Source organism: Convolutriloba macropyga, chromosome 5, assembly GCF_964194025.1.
Source record: "Convolutriloba macropyga chromosome 5, txConMacr16.3, whole genome shotgun sequence".
NCBI classification, from domain to species: Eukaryota; Metazoa; Xenacoelomorpha; order Acoela; family Convolutidae; genus Convolutriloba; species Convolutriloba macropyga.
In genome coordinates, this window is record NC_134472.1 from 54,313,690 (window position 1) to 54,333,522 (window position 19,833).

General features: G+C 38.4%; 2 protein-coding genes across 5 annotated transcripts in view; one reads left to right on the top strand and one right to left on the bottom strand.

Moving 5' to 3' along the window:
• LOC142339478 (uncharacterized) overlaps nucleotides 1-19,833 on the top strand; it is a 604,341-nt gene that overhangs the window by 132,644 nt on the left and 451,864 nt on the right. The gene's annotated exons all lie outside the window — the stretch shown is intronic.
• LOC142340098 (uncharacterized) overlaps nucleotides 1-19,833 on the bottom strand; it is a 43,718-nt gene that overhangs the window by 9,617 nt on the left and 14,268 nt on the right. For 3 of the 4 annotated variants that reach the window (XM_075390517.1, XM_075390520.1, XM_075390519.1), the window contains exons 3-4: nucleotides 14,622-14,807; nucleotides 12,107-12,248 (exon numbers count right to left, since the gene is read on the bottom strand). In XM_075390517.1, the coding sequence (XP_075246632.1) occupies nucleotides 12,107-12,248; nucleotides 14,622-14,807 (328 nt within the window). Of the gene's footprint in view, nucleotides 1-12,106; nucleotides 12,249-14,230; nucleotides 14,388-14,621; nucleotides 14,808-19,833 lie in introns of those variants that run through there. The other variant, XM_075390521.1, reaches the window with a different exon arrangement.

Consider the following 19,833-nt stretch of genomic DNA (forward strand, 5'->3'; position numbering starts at 1 on the left):
AATAAAAACATTACGAAGTAGCTCAAGTACATAGTAGAGACTATCAAGCTGGAGTGGTGTTGACATCGTTTTGTGATGGAAACAAACAGGATGTAGGATTCGTTGCAGTTTGTCGGGTTCGACAAGTCCTGATAGTATTATTCCAGTCGACATCTCCTGGAAAGCATCCCGACCTTTGTTTTTGAATTGCTTGAGTTCATACTTAAGGGATTGCAATTCCGAATGAAGAGATACTAACGCGAAAGAAACGTTATTGATCACGCTTTGCGTTTTGAGAAAAAAAGTGAACACGTCGTTCCTCTTGTGGTTGCAGACTTGGGCCTGCTGTACTTGTTCTGTATCATGTTCAAGGTTGCTAATGGCTTTCTCTACGGTTCCGGAGTTCCCAGCTGTATAGTTCAAGGTAGTTTTCATTTGTTCCTGCTGTTTTAAACTTTCGTTGTCCAGGATGGGTATTGTGTCATCTGTGCGGCTCGGTATATGGTGTAGCTCGTAGTCCAGATGGTCCAGGTGACTTGCAATTCGGCGCACCTTCTCTTCTGAGTCCTGACAAAGATGAAAGATGGAGAGCATTTTGCAAGCTGTTTTTTCTATTATGGGCTCCAAATCAAGTTCAGCAGCAGCTCCCGCTGCCAGCAACGTTATTGACCTTCTGTTCCTGTTCAAGACTCGGTAGAGTTTGCAAAAATCTTCACATCTTGACTCAGCTGAGTCCTTTTTTTCTTCGAATTCGGAAATGTCTTTTCGTAGCGATGCGATCAAGGTATTCTGACTGTTTTCCAGGATGCCGTTTAGTTTCTGTTTTCTGCAGTATCCCCACTGCGTTATTCTCCACACGCAAATTTCCATCTTTTTGAAGAATTTAGAAAATTGTTTGAATGCGCCCCAGTCAATGTCCAAGGGTTTAGGAAACGGCACTGCAATTTCTATCAGTTCAATTGAATCAGCTAGAACGATCGGAGTCTGTGGGACGAACGCAATGTTTGCTCGACTTGTTACTTCTTCTGCTAGAAACAATCGAAAAAGAAGAAAGAGATATTACCACTTCATCTAAATATTGCCAAAGTTAGAGTAAACTGAGGTTTCAGTTTTTTTAAAAAATCCTGTGCAATTATTATTTGAAACTAGGTTTTGTATTCGAATTGGTTCTAATGCCCAAAACTTTATGTTTTTTGTGCATGCCTCCTTTGCTTTGCTCTAAATTTCATTTTTAATGGTCTGAACACCTTAATCCAACTAAGAAACAATCAAGTGATTATCGTATATAGTCTGGGTTCTGTTTCGACGAGTGTTGCTATGCTTAAGTGCTATTTGAAGTCTTAATCAAAACTTTTCTAAATTTTGATTGCTTTTTTGTGTTTAGCGAGTGGCCGTGGAAGAAGAAAGTTTCATTAGTCCCCAGTAATTCTCTCTATCAAAGTGTTCACAGTACATTTATAAGAAAAATAATTTGGTAACGTTTATAAGTTTTGAGTCGAGTTTGTTAGTAGTTTCGACATATGCGCTATGATTAATGATTTCTTTCGTCATCAATTCCGTATGTTTTGGGGAATTGCTTTGCCCGCTTGGGGCGTCCTTCCGTGTTACAGAGTAGGCTTGGGCTCGGTGTTTCGAAGTTGGGTGTCATTGGTGTCCGTTTCAAAGCTTTCGCTTTATGAGGTCTATGGATGTTCTTGAACTCTGTATTGAAAGTCTTATCCGGAATAGTGCCTTCCTAATCCGTTGTCTCTGGTGGGTCCGATTGCGTGGCGCATGGGGGGAGAGGGTTCCAGGTTGGCTTCTGTCGTGCTCTCTCTCTCTCTCTCATCAAGTCCCGTCATCTCAGTTGCCTGTACTTCCTCTCTCGCCTCTCGTGGTTTGCTTCTTGTCTGATCGCAGAAGTTTTCTCCTGTTCCTCAAACAGATTTCGGAAGAATTCATCTTCTTCCTCCATCCGTCTGTATCTTGAGGTATTTCGAGGATTTTCTGTGTTTCGACGAAAAATTCTTCGTGTAGAGTTTTCCGAAAAGAGTACATGATTTGCTGTTTCTTCCAAGTCCTCTACTGCTTCTCCAGTTGGTTGTCGTCTTCCTGTTGACGTTTGAGTGAAGATCCTGCGTTGATCTGTCTCCTCTTTCATGGGTTTCAGTCTATTGTAGTGTACAATCTTCCATTTGTTAGAACTGCCCTTTTTAGATAATTTTTTATGTATATCATAAGTTTTCTCTAACACAACATACGGGCCATCCCGTGGCAAGAAGAGCTTCTTCAATTTGGCTTTGTGGGGAGCGAACAGCCAAACTCAATCACTATTGCCGTAGCTTTCTCCAAAGACTTTTTTGTAGTAGCGGTCCTTTTGCCTCTCTTGATTGCATCCCAAGGTTTCTCTGACGTTCATGTGTGCTTCAAGAAGTTGTTCCTCCAGCCATCGAGTGAATTCACAATTAGAATTTTGTGACCTGGTGACTTAGGTAGGAGTATATCGATTGGGTATTTGCACTCTTGTCCGTAAACTAAAGAGAAGTGGGTATGCCCTGTTGTTCTGTGCACTGTTGTCTTCTAGACGAAGCTCAGATATGGGAGCATCTCGTCCCAAGTGTTCAGATTTCCCGCACAGTATTTCAAAATTACATCAACAAAGACCCCTTTGTGTTGCTCAACCATTTTTTCCAATCCGAACAGCTTGCAGAGTTCCATGATAAGTTCACTGCCAAAGTTTGAGCCCTGATCAGAGTGAAATGAATCTGGTGCCCCAAACAGAAGAATCAACTCTTCCCCGATTGCTCATGCCACGGCCTCCGCAGTTGTGTTTTGCAATGGTTTGCTGACTACAAATTTGTTGAAGTACGAGAATATATTTGTAACTTCCTATTTTTGTATTGGTCACTGGCCCCAGGATGTATGCAGCAATTTTGTTGAAACGGATTCCTCCGTTGATTGTGTGCAATGGTACTTTCCGTTTCTTCCCAGCTGTAGATCGTGACTGACACGTCAAACAGTTTTCACATTTCCTCTCGATGCTTTTTCTCATATTTGACCACCAGAAACATTGCCTAGCACTGTCGAGTGTCTTCTGAAAAGAGAAGTGTCCTGGAGTCGTGTAGTTGTTCTAGCACTATTTCCCGTAGACTTGTGGGCACCACTGACTGTCTGTCATTAGCTTTTGTTCCCTCAAAAAGCCATTTCCAGTAGAGAACTCCCTGTGCCATTTCTAGTTGTTCCCACACACACCAGAGTGCCAGCGCATCCTCTACGATTGCAATAGCTGTTGTTTTCTTCACGTTAAGTTTGCCAAGGGTCACGTGCGTGCCGTTTCTCATTGCATTGGCCTATTGGAAAACGAGTTTAATTGCAGGGTCTTTCGTCTGATGTTCTCTTGCCGCTTCTCTGCCCTCCACTAGAAAATTTTCGATTGCTGTCTCGTCGGTGTTGGGAAGGTTTATTTTTATTTCATGTTTGCTGGATTTGGCCAAATTTGTGGTCGTTTGAACCCTTCAAAAATTGTTGTGGCTGCAATAGTTTCTTTTATTGTCAGTTTCAGGAATTTTTAACTCGGGTTTCTTGAAATCGCCAGTTTCTGTGCTCATCTGGGTCCCATCAAAACTCGGTTTGGAATCGACTGGTCGACCTACGAGGAGAGTGATTACTCCACTCTCCTCGTCGGTCGACCAGTCGATTCCAAATTTTCCTCTGGATGGCCGTTCTTTCATCACAGCATCATAGAGCTTCCGGAAGCTCATACTGTAAGGAATTTCATATTCGTCGTCATTTTCGCTGTCCTGCTGTTGAATATTATTTTGATGGAGTAATTCGGAGTCCCACTATGTGTTTTGAGGTCCGAAATCTGAATCCGTATCCGTTTCAATCCATTATTTAGTCTCATCTTCAAACTCATGCCTGGTGAACGTTAGAGTTTTTGCCATTTGAATTTTTGTGTTCCCTGCGTGGGTTGGTTTTATATCTGTCGGGTGGGGTTCCCGTGAAGTCACCAATTGGATATGGCCGAGTGCGTCGCTCAAACTTTCAGCTGGGGCCAGTCGCTGAACATCTCATTCTTCTCCTCTTCAGTCATTTCGGGTGTCTGACTACACTGTCGTGAAAGTCCATCTGCGTTTCCATGTTTCTCGCCAGGACGATGAACCACCTGGAAGTCAAACTCTTGAAGTTTTTGTAACATTCGAAATATCATTCCATCGTTATTTTGCCTGAACAGCCATTGAAGTGAAGCCTGGTCTGTTTTCAACACAAACTTTGTCCCCTATAGGTTTGGTTTGTACCACTTAATCGCCTGGATTACAGCTAGTGCCTCCCGCTTTGTTGTTGAATATTTACATTCGGCAGATGATAGCACTCTGCTTGAAAACGCCACCGGATACTCACAACCATCTATGACATTTGAGAGTACTGCACCCCAACTGTTGTCACTCGTCTGTATTTAGCGCGAATGGTGATCTGTAGTCTGGATGCGACAAAACCGTGCTCTCGGTCATTGCTGTTTTAAAGTTCTCAAAAGCAGCTTGACAGTCCGGTGTCCAGTTGAATCTCCAGTTCTTCTTCGTGATCTTATGTAGTGTTTTTGCTATCCCGACAAAGTTCATTACGAATCGACGATAATAACTGCAGAATCCCATGAATGATCTCACTTCTGTAAAATTTTCCGGTCTTTTCCAATTTCCAATCTTTCAGGGCTCTGATTTTTCCGTCATCGTTTGAAATTTCTTCGGCACTGAGTTTGTACCCCAAGTACGTAACTGAGTTTTGGTATGTTTTGCACTTCTTTGGTTTAATTTTCAAGTTTGCTTTCTGTAGGGCTTCGAAACAATTCGGAGATGCTCTTAGTGTTCTTCCTCTGACTTGCTGAAGACTAGAATATTATCCAGAAATATGAGAACAAAACTGAAGAGGTACTCGTTGAAGATTGCTGTCATCAAACGTTGAAATGGTCCTGGGGCATTGCACAGTCTAAATGGTAGTCGCAGGAACACGTAGTGTGAAAACTTTTCTGGGTAATGGGAAAGCATCTCTTCTAGTTACCTGGTTGAGGTTTCTAAAGTCTACACACATTCTGTTGCTGCCGTATTTTTTGTTCCTGCCGTATCTAAAAGCCCCTACACTACAATTGGCGCACTGTAGGGGCTTTTAGATGGCCGGGTGATATTCCTGGAGAGCGTATTGTCTACTTCTTGTTTCACAACTGCCATCTTCCCCGGTGCTAACCGATAGGGAGCAACTTTTATTAGGCCAGCGTTTCCAGTATCAATCTCGTGCTATACGAAATGTGTCTGACCCAACTCTGCATCGTTTAGAGCAAAAAATGGCAACTGTTCTCATTATCTTGAATCCAGTTTCGTGGACTGTCGAGTCCAATTTCACCAGGTTGCCAAATTGTTCCGCCTCGTCCTCTGATGCTGGCTTGGGGCATTTGTTTGTTTCTGTTTCTCCAGGTTCGTAGGATTTAAACTTGCTCTCCGCGCCGCAGACCTTGACTTCTCCGGGTTTTTCTGTTTTACAGAGAAATGTCAAATTGACTGTGCTGCTTTCTGTGCCCATCATTGGTTCCCTTGACTGAAAGTTTATCGACATTTAATATTCCTTCAATACAGGTGTCCCTAAGATCAACGGTACATCTGTGTCCGGGGTGGCAAGGAATTCCGTCTGAACGACCATACCCGGACCGAATGCAAGAATTCCGGCCAACTTTCCTAGAATAGGGAACGGATCATTTGTTACAGATAAGACTGTATCGTAGAGGTCAGACATTTGTGGTGAATAAAGTTCGTGTGTTTGTTCAAATATAAAATTCAGATTACGGCCTGTGTCGAGCAGTGCCCTGTGCATTTTTTGTTCAGTTTTGGGTCAATATAAACAGTAGGTCCAAAAATGCCACTATCATTCTCGATATTTGCACTGTTAAGGGTTTCATGTCGTTTTGCCCTCTTCAAGATCGTCTTATTAATTGGCTGTGTTTCGACGTCTCGGGGTAGTGCTTCGTTTCGGGCATCGATTTGCAAAGTGCCCCCAGTCCTGAAAATGAAAGCATTGTACGTTGCTGTTCCAATCAACTCTGGCAGGGCTCCGTGACGCTCTAAGGGCTGGTGCTAGTTCTGTTGAAAACTGGCTCAGTGTATTTAGAATATTTCTATCCATGATTTGCGTGTGACGTTGTTGCAGTTCCAACAATTTGTTGAAACTCCTGATCTGATTTTCCATCAAGTCACTGAGTCCTATGCACACACCCACATTCGTTGATAGATATCGGATTACAGCTTTTCTCTTATTTTTTTTGTCGTCCCCTTGCGTCCAACGTACGTGTCCTGTCTGTCTTGGTCGGTATCGGGCGTTCTCAACTTTTGCAATTGCTTAGAGGGCTATGGTTCTTTGGGCGTTTGCATTGAAAGTGTCTTGATCTTCTTTGAGGAGGGTATATCGTATCTCACTGTCCAACAATCGATCAATAAACGCGTCCTTATTTGCTTCTTGCCTTCCGGCTGCCTGAAAATGGGCGTTTGCTGCTTCGCCCAGTTTTCGGACTGTTTGTGTGAACTCTTATATTCTTTCCCTTTCATTTTGCTGGAAGTTCTTGAACTCGGTTCTGGCACTCCTAGCATTTGGAAAGTCTCCGACTCAGCCTTTGAGGGCATTGAGCACAAGCTCGATCCTGATCCTTGGTGCTGGTTGTCCTTGTACTTGATTGAAGTATTGATCCGGGAGGTGGTTGTACTCGTCAAGTGCGTAGTTGCTCGAGCAAGTGAGCAGGACTGCTCGCTGCCTGGCGTCATCCTAATTGTTTGCCTGAGACATTGCTTCGAAATGGCGTATCCATCGCTCGAAGCAGTCGAAGTTTTTGCTCGGATAACATAAGGGAGTTAGAGGTGGAGCAGCCACTACGATTCGCTGCTGGGTTCTGTTGTTGTTTGCGTTTGCCAGTTGTATTGTGTTCACTCTGGTAACATTAGTTGACTTCTTTCTCAAAAATGAATTTACTTTAATGACTTCGTTCCTTTTAAGAACCCCCTGTCAGTGATTTTTTTTTACAAAAAAAGACAAAAAAAGAAGCTAGAAACTATGAATTGACAATTTTTATTCTCAGTAATTCAAACGTTAAAACTTCTTTGAATCTCAGAATAATTGTGTTCCAATTAGCAGTCATTTAGACGGGCCTGATGTGAGCTATTTTGATTATGATCGGTCGTTCTTCTCTATTGTTTCTTAAGCATTCTATATTGTTTTTGCTCAAAGATTTTCTGGAAGTTTCACTGACGGTACGTGAGCCCTGCTCGCGTTCTTTGTTTTATATCTAAGTATTATGCGTTTTGCTAGCTTTTAGAATAATGCTTGTGAATTTTTTCTAATAAAATATCCCTCTGTGGTTGCCAATGTAGAATTTGAAAAACTGGGTTGGGGAGATTCCCTAATCGAATCCCAACAAATTGTAAATATTTAAATTTTAAGAAAATAGAGAACTAAAGTAGTGGTAACTTCGCAAGCCCATTATCCTAAATAAAGGAGAGGGTTATACCAGGCCCTTCTATTACTCTTAAGATTCAGATAGGAGGCAGCAGTATGTTTAAAAGAGTAATGATAATGTTGGATTCAGAGTTTTGTAGCCAAAACTATGAGCTAATTGTATGGAAAATGTAAAACAATTATAAAATAGGTGGTACTGTGATTGAGGAATATACCAAGTTCTCATTGCAATTAAATTATACTAAGAGATCAATCTGTGACCCTACCGACTACTAAAATTGCAGATAAAGCGAAATTCGTCGTAAACCACTCCACAACCCAAACAGAAGAGTATAAACTACTTTAAAAAAACGCAAGATCTATTGCCCACCAGGTACTTCAGGGTTACTGCAGACCGTGTTAAATGTCTACTTCGTTCCCCCCTCCGTACTACATGAGTTAGTCTTACTCGCCTCCTCAGGGTGGCTTCATTTATTCAATCTCCAAGGGAGCTTGGCGATTGATACTCTTAGAAACTCTCGTCTTGAAGGTGTCTGCAGTCACTCTTGATGTCCAAGCCCCCGGAGATCTTAACTTAACCTAATCAAAGCTAGAATCAAACTAAATGTGCTGTACAAAAAGTCTCCTAACTATTTTCTATTTCTCTATTCGATCTCTGAGTCTACACCGATTCTATCGAATAATCCTAAGAAGTTAGACAAAATGAACTAAGTAAAAAAAAAGACTATTACCGCTGAGAAAAACAAAGGTTGTATAGCAAGCAAGTGAATTTAGAATCAGGAAATTGGGTTAACAAAAAGGATAAAAAAGCCGTATTTATACTGGCTTATCTTTTTCATATCTTGAGATAATTGAGTCCTGCGGGCTTAATTTAGCCTTATCATTTTAGAAAACACATTTTAAGGGCCCTTAATGTGGCCTGGTTTCTAGGGGTTTTTGTATATTCGTACGTATTATATAGGGTCCGAAAAATGCGTACCAGGTCATTTGTTCATGCTTAATTCTTCAAATAATATTTTTAGTATATTTTCAAGGTGTTTCGTTTACTAAGATTATCAGGTCCGAATAATAACTTTATTTAAAATTTTGTACCAACTTAGTTTGAGAAAATCAAATTATATCTTTAATTTTATCTGTACAAATAGCTATATTTGTCTTTGGTCTAATTTCAGTTTCTGTTTATACGATTCATCGAGAAAATTTAAAGGTTAGTTCAAATTTTTTTAACTTTCATTTTTCTGTACTTCTTAAGTTTCATTTTCTACAACCCATAATAGCAAGGATATATCAGACCTTGTGTTATTCCTAAGTTTCAAAGTGGTGCTTTTGAAATCCTTCCTATGCCGCAATGCTCCTTGAATGTAAATGAAATGATCAAACGGCGTTAAATCCCGCTAAAAATCCATCAGCTCAAAGTGAGTTCCCCATTTCTGTGAGAGGAGCCAGCCAATCAGTCGTGGCCACGTCTCAATGCAAGACGTTTTTCTCAATTGAACTCTGATAGGCCTCACCCCTAGGAAAGATTTGCAGTTACCCTTGTATAGGAAAAAGTTCAGGTGTTGAGGGGTTTGTGATGCGATGTGTTAATAATTTAAATCCACCCATCTTGGAAAATTCGCGAGTCGACTGAAATTTATGGTTCTTTTTGACATAGAAAGCACCAGAAATGTTAATGCTCCTCGGCCATAGTATTGCACTGCAGGGCAATTTCTGCTGAACACTTCAATTATCTCCCCTGGTTAAGAAATTATTTAAGAGTAGGTGGTAACAAGGCGGCTCGGTAATGTGCGATCGCACATAAGGTTCCGACCCCGCTCATCGACAATTTTGGCATAATGAGGAACAGATGGAAAAACACAAAAAATTCAAGTATTTTTCAAAAAAAAACTGGTGTATGAAGGAAAAGATAGCGTTCAAAGCAAATAACTCAGTGGAGTAAAAAATGATGCATTAGATTGATGAGATATGCCGATATCAAGAAAGCGAGCGAAGACGAACGGCAAAATCAAACAACAACAGCAAACATTAATTACATCAAAAAATTTATGTCCGTTTTAAAAAACAAAACTTAATAACAAAGTCAAAATAGCGTCAAAAAAACAGAAAATAAACAAAAGAACTTTTAATTCACCAGAAAAAAATGGTTATTCACCAGTTCTTAATAAAGCTTGGTAACGAATAGACAAAAAAGAACAGAAATTTTAAAGTTAGAAAATTTGCTGAATTTATTTAAAAAAAACAATTAATTTCAAAGTAATGAAAACCATTAGGAATCAACTAAAATATCCCATAAGTTTACTATTACCAATGCTTCTAGAGAAGGGAATTAAGAACTCTTGATATTCAATTTTTTTTGCAGTTACAAAAACAACAACAGACAACAAACTAAAAGTCAATTAAAACCTGCCAGAAAATGCTTTGGAAGCCGTAAAGCCATACTTTGGCCCCCAAAATATGTTCAATTGCACCTTCGCCGATCATGGATAATGTATTATGTGGCTGCTCTTTAAATAAGCAACAATTAGACAAAAACAAAGAAAAAGATGTAAAATTATATAAAACTTGTTCTTTTTTCAAAAGAAAAAATTCTTTCCAAAGACATAAAAGCCATTAATTACAAAAATAAAAATTTAAATAGGTTCATCCATCCTTCCAAAGGAAGCCTTTGAGACCTGCAATTATCCAGAATATGTCTTACGTCTACAAAAAGAACGCCAAATATGACAAAAACCAAAAAATTCATTTGTTTTTTTGTGAAAAACACGTGTCGAAGCCAGTAAAGTCCTAACGAATTCTTAAGAAACATTAGATTTTGACAAAAATAATGTCATCTTTAACCTTTAATTATTGAGACCAGGTAACGAACAGACAATAAAATGAACGAAATTGCGAAGTTGAAATGTATTTTTTTCATTTTGAAAAAACAATTGTTTTCAAAGTTATGAAAGCCATTATCTATCTTCTAATATCAGAATATCGGCTCATCTACTCTTCCGGGAAAAGCCAATCAAACCGGAACATTGTAGAGGAAATTAAATGCGACTAAAAAGACAAAGTAAAAACTACAGTTAAAAATAAAATTAAAATTTCAATTAAGTTCTTCAAGAAAGTACTGTCGAAACGTTAATGAAACACAATTGAATGCTGACACCCAGCTAAAAGTTGACCAAATTAAGAGAAAAATGGAGGCGAAGTTCAATAAGCCATTTTTTATTTAAAAATCAAATACTTTAAAAGTCAAAACGACCACAAGCTTTTAAGCAATCAATTATATAAATTAATTTCGAGTTAAATAGGAAGCCAATAGGACCTATCACTAGTGAGCTTTGATTTGAAATGTTCTGTTATTTAATTAACATAAAAAAGATCGAATTTTTTAAATAAAAAACTGACTGACGACAATTCGAATTATTCATTGATTGTAACGTTTCAAGATTGGAACAGAACTAATCCTGCTAAAAATGATTGTCCTTTAGGAATGTTTAATTTTTGGAATGTCATTGATGTAGATATTTTGTTAGTTAAAAAATCAAAAATAAATGCTACGTTTTTGATAATCAACGAATAAAGTTTGCAAAAAACAGTAAAGTTTTATTTAACGAGCACTCTCAACGGAAGTTGAAGTAGAATTAGCCCCCTTTTCAGTCTACAAAGATTGTGTTAGTGGTGTTTGGGTGTGCAGTTCATGCAAATTTAATCAGAGTGGACTCAAGAATCTTATTTCGTGCTGTTTTTGATTAAAAAGTCTGAACTTTGTGCAATATTTAGCCGGAGTTTGTGACAAAAAAATCTCTGAAAGTAGCCGACATTACATTTTGTCTTTAAACGTAAAATCAACAACATTTTCTTAAAAAATTCTATTGAATTTCATCGAAAAAATAAGGTAAATTTCAGTCAAAAATTCCGAAAAAAAGTGAATGAAATTAACGGAATTCACTCTATTTTCTCGAAAGTTTAAACCTCGATATCTCACTGTCGAAAACGAAAATCAAAAAAATCTTTCAAATTCCATATTCTACGCTGGACAAGCTTTCTAATGATACCAGTCTCAACTCTCTACGATGAATATATCGATCGGCCAATATTGACTGAACAAAAAAAAACCATTTGAGTATATAGTTCCCCCCCCCCTCAAGAGGGGTCGGAACAATTAGTTTTTTTTGGAGAGACTTTTACAGATATTAAAAACTTATTAATTTTTGGTACTGTATATGTTAGTCTATACATTTGACTTATTCACAGTGTTTTGAGACCCGCCCTTTTTCTTTAACGAAAAGGCACGCTGAACTACCCTTCATTGATTGGTTATACGAATGTTGGCCAGTTACAATGTTATTTTCATGAGGCTAAATTTTTTCTCGACAATCCTTTGCAATATGTTTTGTTGGATGTTTTCAGCTCAATCGATATAAAATCCGATTGACATTTGCAAAAGTTCTAAGCATTGCTTGTTCGTGTTGTTGTTAAGCATCATAATTTTGAATTATAAGTTAAAAACCAAAAAATCTTTTAAAAAGCTTTCCCAATTCCAAAATTTAAAAACCAAAAATCTTTTAAAAAACTCATCCAATTCCAAAGCGGGATTCTGGCACTTAGTAACTGAATATAAAAAATGTAGCATGTCAGAGTCAGGAAAAGGGATGGATCTGCTTGGTTATACTCGATAGAACTGTTGGCTATTCCATAAATGAAGCGGTCCAGATTTGGAGAAAAAGACGGGTCGTATTCGTGGTTCTTGATACTGTGGAATGTTGGTGAGTAGCAGATGCTGATGATTATAGCTGCTAAGAAGACACATGTAGCTGAAAAAAACTGGAGTTTAATTGAAAATTTTTATTGGGCTAAAACTTAAGTTTGTCTATTATACCGACGGTTATCTCGCGAGAATCTTACAAGAGCTTACAAAATCTTTTAAGACAATCGTCCCTTCTTGCAGGATCTTGTTATATAACCAGTTTCGTCCATCACTATATTGCAACACATCTGTTTTTTCCCCAATACTCTTGCAAGTAAGCAACCCTTAGCAATAATCTTGCAAGATCTCACAAGATAGCGGTCGGAATTTGCCTAGGGTTCACTAGGGCTCTATATGCCTAGGGTTCTATATGCCAAGTCAAGAATGAGATCCATTCGATCTCTTCATGGCTTTAACCAAGCTGAAAAACAAAACAATAGAAGTAAGCAAAATAGCATTTTTGCATTTGACCGGTGGCGCAGATTTTTTAAACACTTTAATATTCAAAGCAACCTTATGCAATTTTGAAAAAGGAGGCATCGGTACCAAATACCCAAAGCTGGTTACATGGCAGTTTACCCAATGCCAAAACACAGTGCCAAATTGCCCAGTCTATTCCCTAAGATCATTTCGTTGAAAAATCTTACTATAAATTAGCAGTCGATATTAGGAGAATACTTTAATTTAATCAGAGTGGATAATGGATCCCAACTTTATTTTTGATAGTATGATATCAAATCCCCCAGGAATTTCAGTTAGTGAATACATTTTATTTAATTATAGTTATTAAGATCTATTGGAAGCAATACTATGCTAAAAAAAGTTCTAAGAATTTTAACAATAGGGTAAAAGGGAGGCTCGGTTATGTAAGTTCGCACTTAATTTTGCGGCCCCGCTAAACCACTTTTTCGACTTCATTGTCTACCAAATGAGGAATAGATTGTGCAAAATAAATTAAAAAAAACATAGCAACCTTAACTTTTCAACTAAAAAAACGAAAAGGACTATTTGGCAACTGCTTAGGAGCCAGTTTGACCTGTTGCGGCCGAGATTAAGTCAAAAGTGACAGCGAGTGTTCAAACACAGTGTTTAAGAAAAAAGCAATAAATTTTTGCTGGCATTATAAGGTAGTTTCATTGGCCTTCATGGCCTTCATTTGCAAGTAAACTTGATCTTTCATTACCTGCCCTTTGATTTGAAATCGTTCTCGTCTGCAATTAACATGAAAAAGAAAGAAAAATACATACTTTAAAAAAAACGACAGCGCCCCCTTACATTCCGAATAATTGCGATGCTCCACAATTTGACCAAAATATTTTTAAAGCTGAGCGTAGTTTCAAACAGTTCCGCAACTCTTTTATTTTTTTTACGCAAACCAATAAGACTATCGTTACCCTATTACTTTTTACTTCAGTCATATTTTTAGCAATTTTGATCAAAATTTAAGCATAAATTACTAAAATTGTGAACAAAACAACGGTGGTGAGCCTTTCACAAAACGATCACAAAATAATATTGATAAACCTACGTAACTCCCCGAAAATACGAAATAAGAAATAATAATTTCATATTTTATGCTGAACAAGCTTTCTAAAGATACACTCACTACTCTGTACGATGAATATATGGATCAACAAAAATTGACTGAAAAAACCTTTTGATGGGCATATAATTCTTCACCCACTAAAGTGCATCGGAACAAATATTGATTATAATATGTGTATTCAGGAAAAAAAACAAAATAATACAAAAACCCAAAAAACAATATATTTGCTTTTGAGTTGGAATCGTCAGAAGCCTTTAGTATAACAATGCCTGAGTGAGCTAGCTTATAAAGTAGAAAAGTATATTTACAAATTTTTGTATTTAAAAACAGTTCATTTGGTCATGCCTCTTGGGTCATGGCTACACATCAGTGGACCGTGAGACTTGATATAATTCTATCACAATCAAATGTGAGATCAAATTATCATCAATAGTGTGAAAAAACTTAGTTGTAATATCAGATGCTAATTCACAATCGGATTATCGAACCAATGATCCAAGAAGACTAAATGAGTATCATGGCATTGATTATTGGGTGTTTTGCGCATTTTGGTGGTGGGTCAGTTGGCAGGTAATTGGAAACATTTTACACTAGAACAGTTTTGTGTTGAATATTTATTCTCGTCCGTTTGTATTCTGAGCTGTTAAGGAGGTTTAGTATCTGAAATACATCTCGAGTAATTAATTTAGAAAATTGCAAAAGCAAATTTTCGGCGATAGAGACTGGCAAAATAATGATTCTAATTGTAATTGAATTGTGTTCTGTTTGCGACGCAGAGAACAGAGAACCCCCCCCCCCGGTCTGGGTTGGTCGATGTACGGTTGGGGGTAATGGATCGATGAGAGGCGGACTGCTTCAAAAATCAAGGATAAAAAGTATTGTTGATGCAATCACCTGAGAGGCTAGATAGAGCAATGTAGCTGGCTCTTGAACGGTAAGAGTTCAAGCGCATATGACTGACTCCAATGGTGACAATGGTTCCACACGCAGACACTGTTCCCAGTATCAACATGGCAGCTGCTGTCAAGTTCTGATCTCTGAGTGCGGAGTTGTCTGCTCCGTAGTAGTAGCCGTTCAGTTCTGTGATCAAACGAACCCGGGTTGAGTTGTATCCGCAGATATAAGCGGGCAATTTTGTACAAATGTGCTGAATGTGCTGACCGAGAAAATTATTTCACCTCTTGTCAGCGCATTTGTTTCAAAAATCCATATTCATTGTTTCACATTTTGTTTTTCCTTTTTCACAAAATGCATCAATTGTTTTTCATTAATCAGTACGTTCCTTCTATTCAGTATTACATTCTATTTATTACTAGATTCATTCTTGATTACCCCAAGATGAACAAAGAATTTTTATCTTACGCTTCCTGTCTGGAAACTACTCTTCAACTTTTCAATAAGTACTGAATCTTCATAAGTACTGAGTCTAATTAACTGAGAAATTTACAAACAAGTTAAATGCTCAAAAATTTATGATTTTTTTTTATTATGAGAAAACTAAAATAAATAGAGTTACTTGCAGAAGTTAACAACACTTCGCTGAAAAAGTTTTTGACTTCTCATATAACAAATTTTTCATATCTCACTAGTTACTGCTAATTTTAACTTGCGTTTTTGTATGTTTCTTGCGAATTTGGGGCTCAACAATCACCAAAACAACAAAGTCAAAATACAAAATAAATGGGTAATTAAAACCAAAAAATACCCAGGTTGAAGTCCAGACCAAATTCATTGCTGATCAGACCATTCCAGACCCAAGTGATCACTGATCAGACTATCGTGCCCTCGAAATTCCTGTGCGCTCAGAGTTCGCTCGAACGCCTCCTCTGTTCAAACTAGTGTGAGCTAATATACTGAGCCACTCGGCAGGCTGACATGACCTCGAAATAACCCCACCCCCCTGATTAGAACCCAAAATAGTCTCTGTTCAGACTAAAGGTAGAACAAAATAGACTGATCAGAGAAAGTCTTCAAACATGAACAAATCTAATAAACTCGCAATGATATAATTAACTCAAAGCAAATTATCTTTTCAGTAATATATTCAACTGTGCATAATCCAACTAAGGGCAGGGCCCTTTGGTTTTGATCAGTGTCATCAGACTCCTTATGAGCCCCTGATCAAAACTTGTCTGTATTGTAGTCTCTTGGCAGAACCAACATCTCACAACAAAAAGAGTTACAAAAAATTACAAAAGCTCCCAAAATTAAATCTGATCAGACCTAATTGCGCGCAAAATCTTTCCTGAAGAATAGTGTTCAGTTGAATCCGCCTCTGATCAGACCGTCCCAGACCGAAAAGACCTCTCGCCAGATTGTAGTCAACACGTGTCGGCAACCATAATAGAGAGGACAGGTGAGGGGGATTGAGGTTTGGTGTTATTTTGCACTGGGAAATCGACATCTCATTGGTGCACAAAAATCAAACAAGGTTATCTGGAGGGCCTTTGAAAAAGAATTCCTTCCATTGTCTACCTACTAGCAAAATATCATGACTATCTTGAAAAATCGAAAGAGCTAAGGAAGTTTGCTCGCTTTCCAGTGGTTTGCTTTTCTGCAGATATAATTAATTTGTTGGAAGTGGAACTTTTTTAACATTTTGATTTTGATTTTTTGAATAGTTTTTTGTCTCAATCAAAATCCTGGACAATTTTGGGCTGACGATCATCAAAACAAAAACCTCAAAACAAAAAATAGGTGGATAAAAAAACCAAAAAACACCCAGGTTGATATTCAGACCAAATTCATCTCTTATTAGACCATTCCAGACCCAAGTAATCACTGATTAGACTATCGTGCATTCCAATCTACGTGTGCACTCAAATATCGCTTGGACGCCTACTTTCTTTATACTAGCGTTCGGTCATATGCTGGGCCCCTAGCAGGCTAAGATGAGCTCGAAATCACCCCCTGATCAGAGTCAAGTGCACTCTAATCCGCCTCTGACGAGACTCAAAAACGCTCGAAATAGTCTCTGATCTTAATTAAGAGCGCTAAAAATAGTCTCTTTTCGGACTAAAGTGTGCACAGACAAACGGGTCAGAGAAGGGTTTCAAACATGAGCAAATCTTTTTAAGTCGCCATGATATAATTATTTCATAGCAATTTATGTTTTCAGTAATATATTAAACTTCGCAAAAACCAACTAAGAGCTTTGCTAAGGAAAGAATTCCATGTGCTGAGAAAATTACTTTGTATCGGTGAATGTTTCTGATTGAAAAGCTGAACTTAGACACCTTTCCTCAAATTGTTTTGATTTACAGTTATTAAAAATTACTTCTATAGGGGACTGGCAAATTCTGTCAGCTAGTTCCTTTGGTTTTGATCCGCGCCATCAGACTTCAGACGAGCGTTTTATCAGACCTCTGCTTTATTGTGGGTTTCTCGCAGAACCAACGTCCCTTAGAAAAGAGAGTTATATAAAATTTTAAAGATGCACTCGAAAATGTTTCTGATCTGAACCAAATGCGTGCAAAATCTTTTCTAATCAGAATAGTGTTCAGTTGAATCCACCTCCGATCGGACCGTCTCAGACCGAAATGACCTCTCGCCAGACAAGTTCGAGTGCCTTGTCCAGACCAAATTTCGCTCAAAGTTTTTACCGGACCACATAATTCGAGCGCACCATGCGCATGTGTGCGCCTGAAGATGATCTTTGTCTGATTAAAGACATTGTCTGATCAAAGGTGTAGTCGACTTGGGACACCTCGACGTGGGTGTTCCTCTTTTCTTTAAAAAATTAAAATTGCAGTCAACACGTGTCGGCAACAAAAATAGAGGGGGCAGTTGAGGAGGATTGAGGGTTGGTGTAATTTTGCAATAGGATTTTGACATCTCATTGGTGCACAAAAATCGAACAAAGTTATCTGGAGGGCCCTTTAAAAAGCATTTCATCTCATTGTCCACCTACTAGCAAAAGGCCATTAGGAAGATGATGGCTGAGTACTACTCTGTTCTTAGGCAGTCGTTTTGCTCTTAACACCGTTTTGTATTTCTGGTGTAAAATGTCTGCTCCTTCATAAGAAGATCTAGCTGCTACTGGGCTGTTTGTGACACAAAAGTACAATTAGAAGCTTCCTTCAAGAAAACTGAACGTTTGCGAGTGGCGCTCAAAAATTCGGCATTGTTGTTCGGAAGAACTTAGTTATTATATAATCAGCTCTATTCAGTTTTTGCAGAAACTGTTCCCAGTCACAATTGCATGAAAATATTAAACCAGTCATGAAAAAAATAATTTCGATCTATACACCTGCGAATCGACGCAAAAACAGACCAATTTTGTGGGTCACGTATTTAGGATATTTGCAACCCTCTGAAACCAATTATTGACCGCGACGAAAACTCGACGTTCTTTAAAATTCTTCCTTAATTTTACAACTTGCTCTTGCTATTAGTTGGCTTTTAGATGTTCAATCCACGGCTTGATCCTTTGCTTTGCATCCCTGAGTTTTGTAGACATCTCATTTTCTGAGATTTTGAAAGTACTTTTTTCTTACGTTGTGGGAATTGAACAGTTGGTGCAATTCCAGGGTGTCACTGGATAAAGAGATTAGAATTGTTTTTTTGCCGAATTCAGCGTATCTAAACCTCCTTTATAAACCATAGTTATGCAATAGAAATGGTGATAGAATCATAGAATGTATTGGTGAGAACCGTATCGAGTGAGACAGGATGCAGGAGGTTGGGTGCAGGAGGTTTGATTCGACTGCTTTTGGATGAAAGTCTGATGGTATATTTGGCAAGCAGAAGCTTTTTATATATATATATATATATATATATATATATATATATATATATATATATATATATATATGTGTGTGTGTGTGTGTGTGTGTGCGTGTGTGTGTGTGTGCGTGTGTGTGTGTGTGAGTGAGAGAGAGAGTGTGTGTGTGATTATGTGTGTATATATGTGTGTATGTGTGTTGTGTTGGTGTGTGAGTGTGTGTGTGTTTTTGCGGGTGTGTGTGTGCGTGGAATTGTGCATGTGCGTGTGGGTTTGCGTGTATGTGTGTGTGGGTGTGCGTGTGTGTGTATGTGAGTGTGCGTGTGCGTGTGTGTGTGCGCATGTGCGTGTCCTGTGCGTGTGTGTGTGTGTGCGTGTGTGCTTGTCTGTATGTGTGTGTGCGTGTGTGTATGTGTGTGTGTGCGTGTGCGCGTGTCTGTGAGTGTGCGTGTGATTGTGTGTGTGTGCATGTGCGTCTGCGCTTAAGTGTGTGAGTGTGTGTGTGCGTGTGTGTGCGTGTGTGTGCATGTGTGCGTATGTGTGTGTGTGCGTGTATGTATGTGATTGTGTCTGTGTGTTTGTGAGTGTGCGTGTGCGTGTGTGTGTGTGTGTATGTGTGTGTTTGTGTGTGTTGGTGTGCGTGTGCGTGTGCGTCTCTGTGTGTGTGTGTGTGTGTGTGTGTGTGTGTGTGCGTTTGTGTGTATGTGAATTTGTGCGTGTTTGTGTGCGCGTGTGTGTAGGATACAGATGTAAAAAGATTTTGGTCCTATTTTGAAAGACTTTTTTGAGTCTTTTTAACAAGTTTTTTGATAGTCTTTTTAAAATATTGATATGTTTACCTTAAAGAGAAAAGAAAAAGATTTTCTCCTTTTTCTCCCTCTGAAACCATTTATTGACCGTGATGAAAACTCGACGTTCTTTAAAATTTTTCCTTAATTTTACAACTTGTTCTTGCTATTAGTTGGCATTTAGATGTTTAATCCACGGCTAGATCCTTTGCTTTACATGCCTGAGTTTTGTAGACATCTCATTTTCTGAGATTCTGAAAGTACTTTTTTCTTACGTTGTGAGAATTGAACAGTTAGTGCAATTCCAGGGTGTCACTGGATAAAAAGATTAGAATTGTTTTTTGCCGAATTCAGCGTATCTAGAACCTCCTTTATAAACCATAGTTATGCATTAGAAATGGTGATAGAATCATAGAATGTGTTGGTGAGAATCGTATCGAGTGAGACAGGATGCATTGGTTTTCTGTTTTTTTTTGGTTGATTGTTTGTTTTGTTGATGTACGGTATGTTCTACTATTTCAGAGATTATTATTTTGTAAATTTGATTTTAAAAAAAGGTTGACAAGTTCATACCCGTGGAGCAGTATTTGGAAAA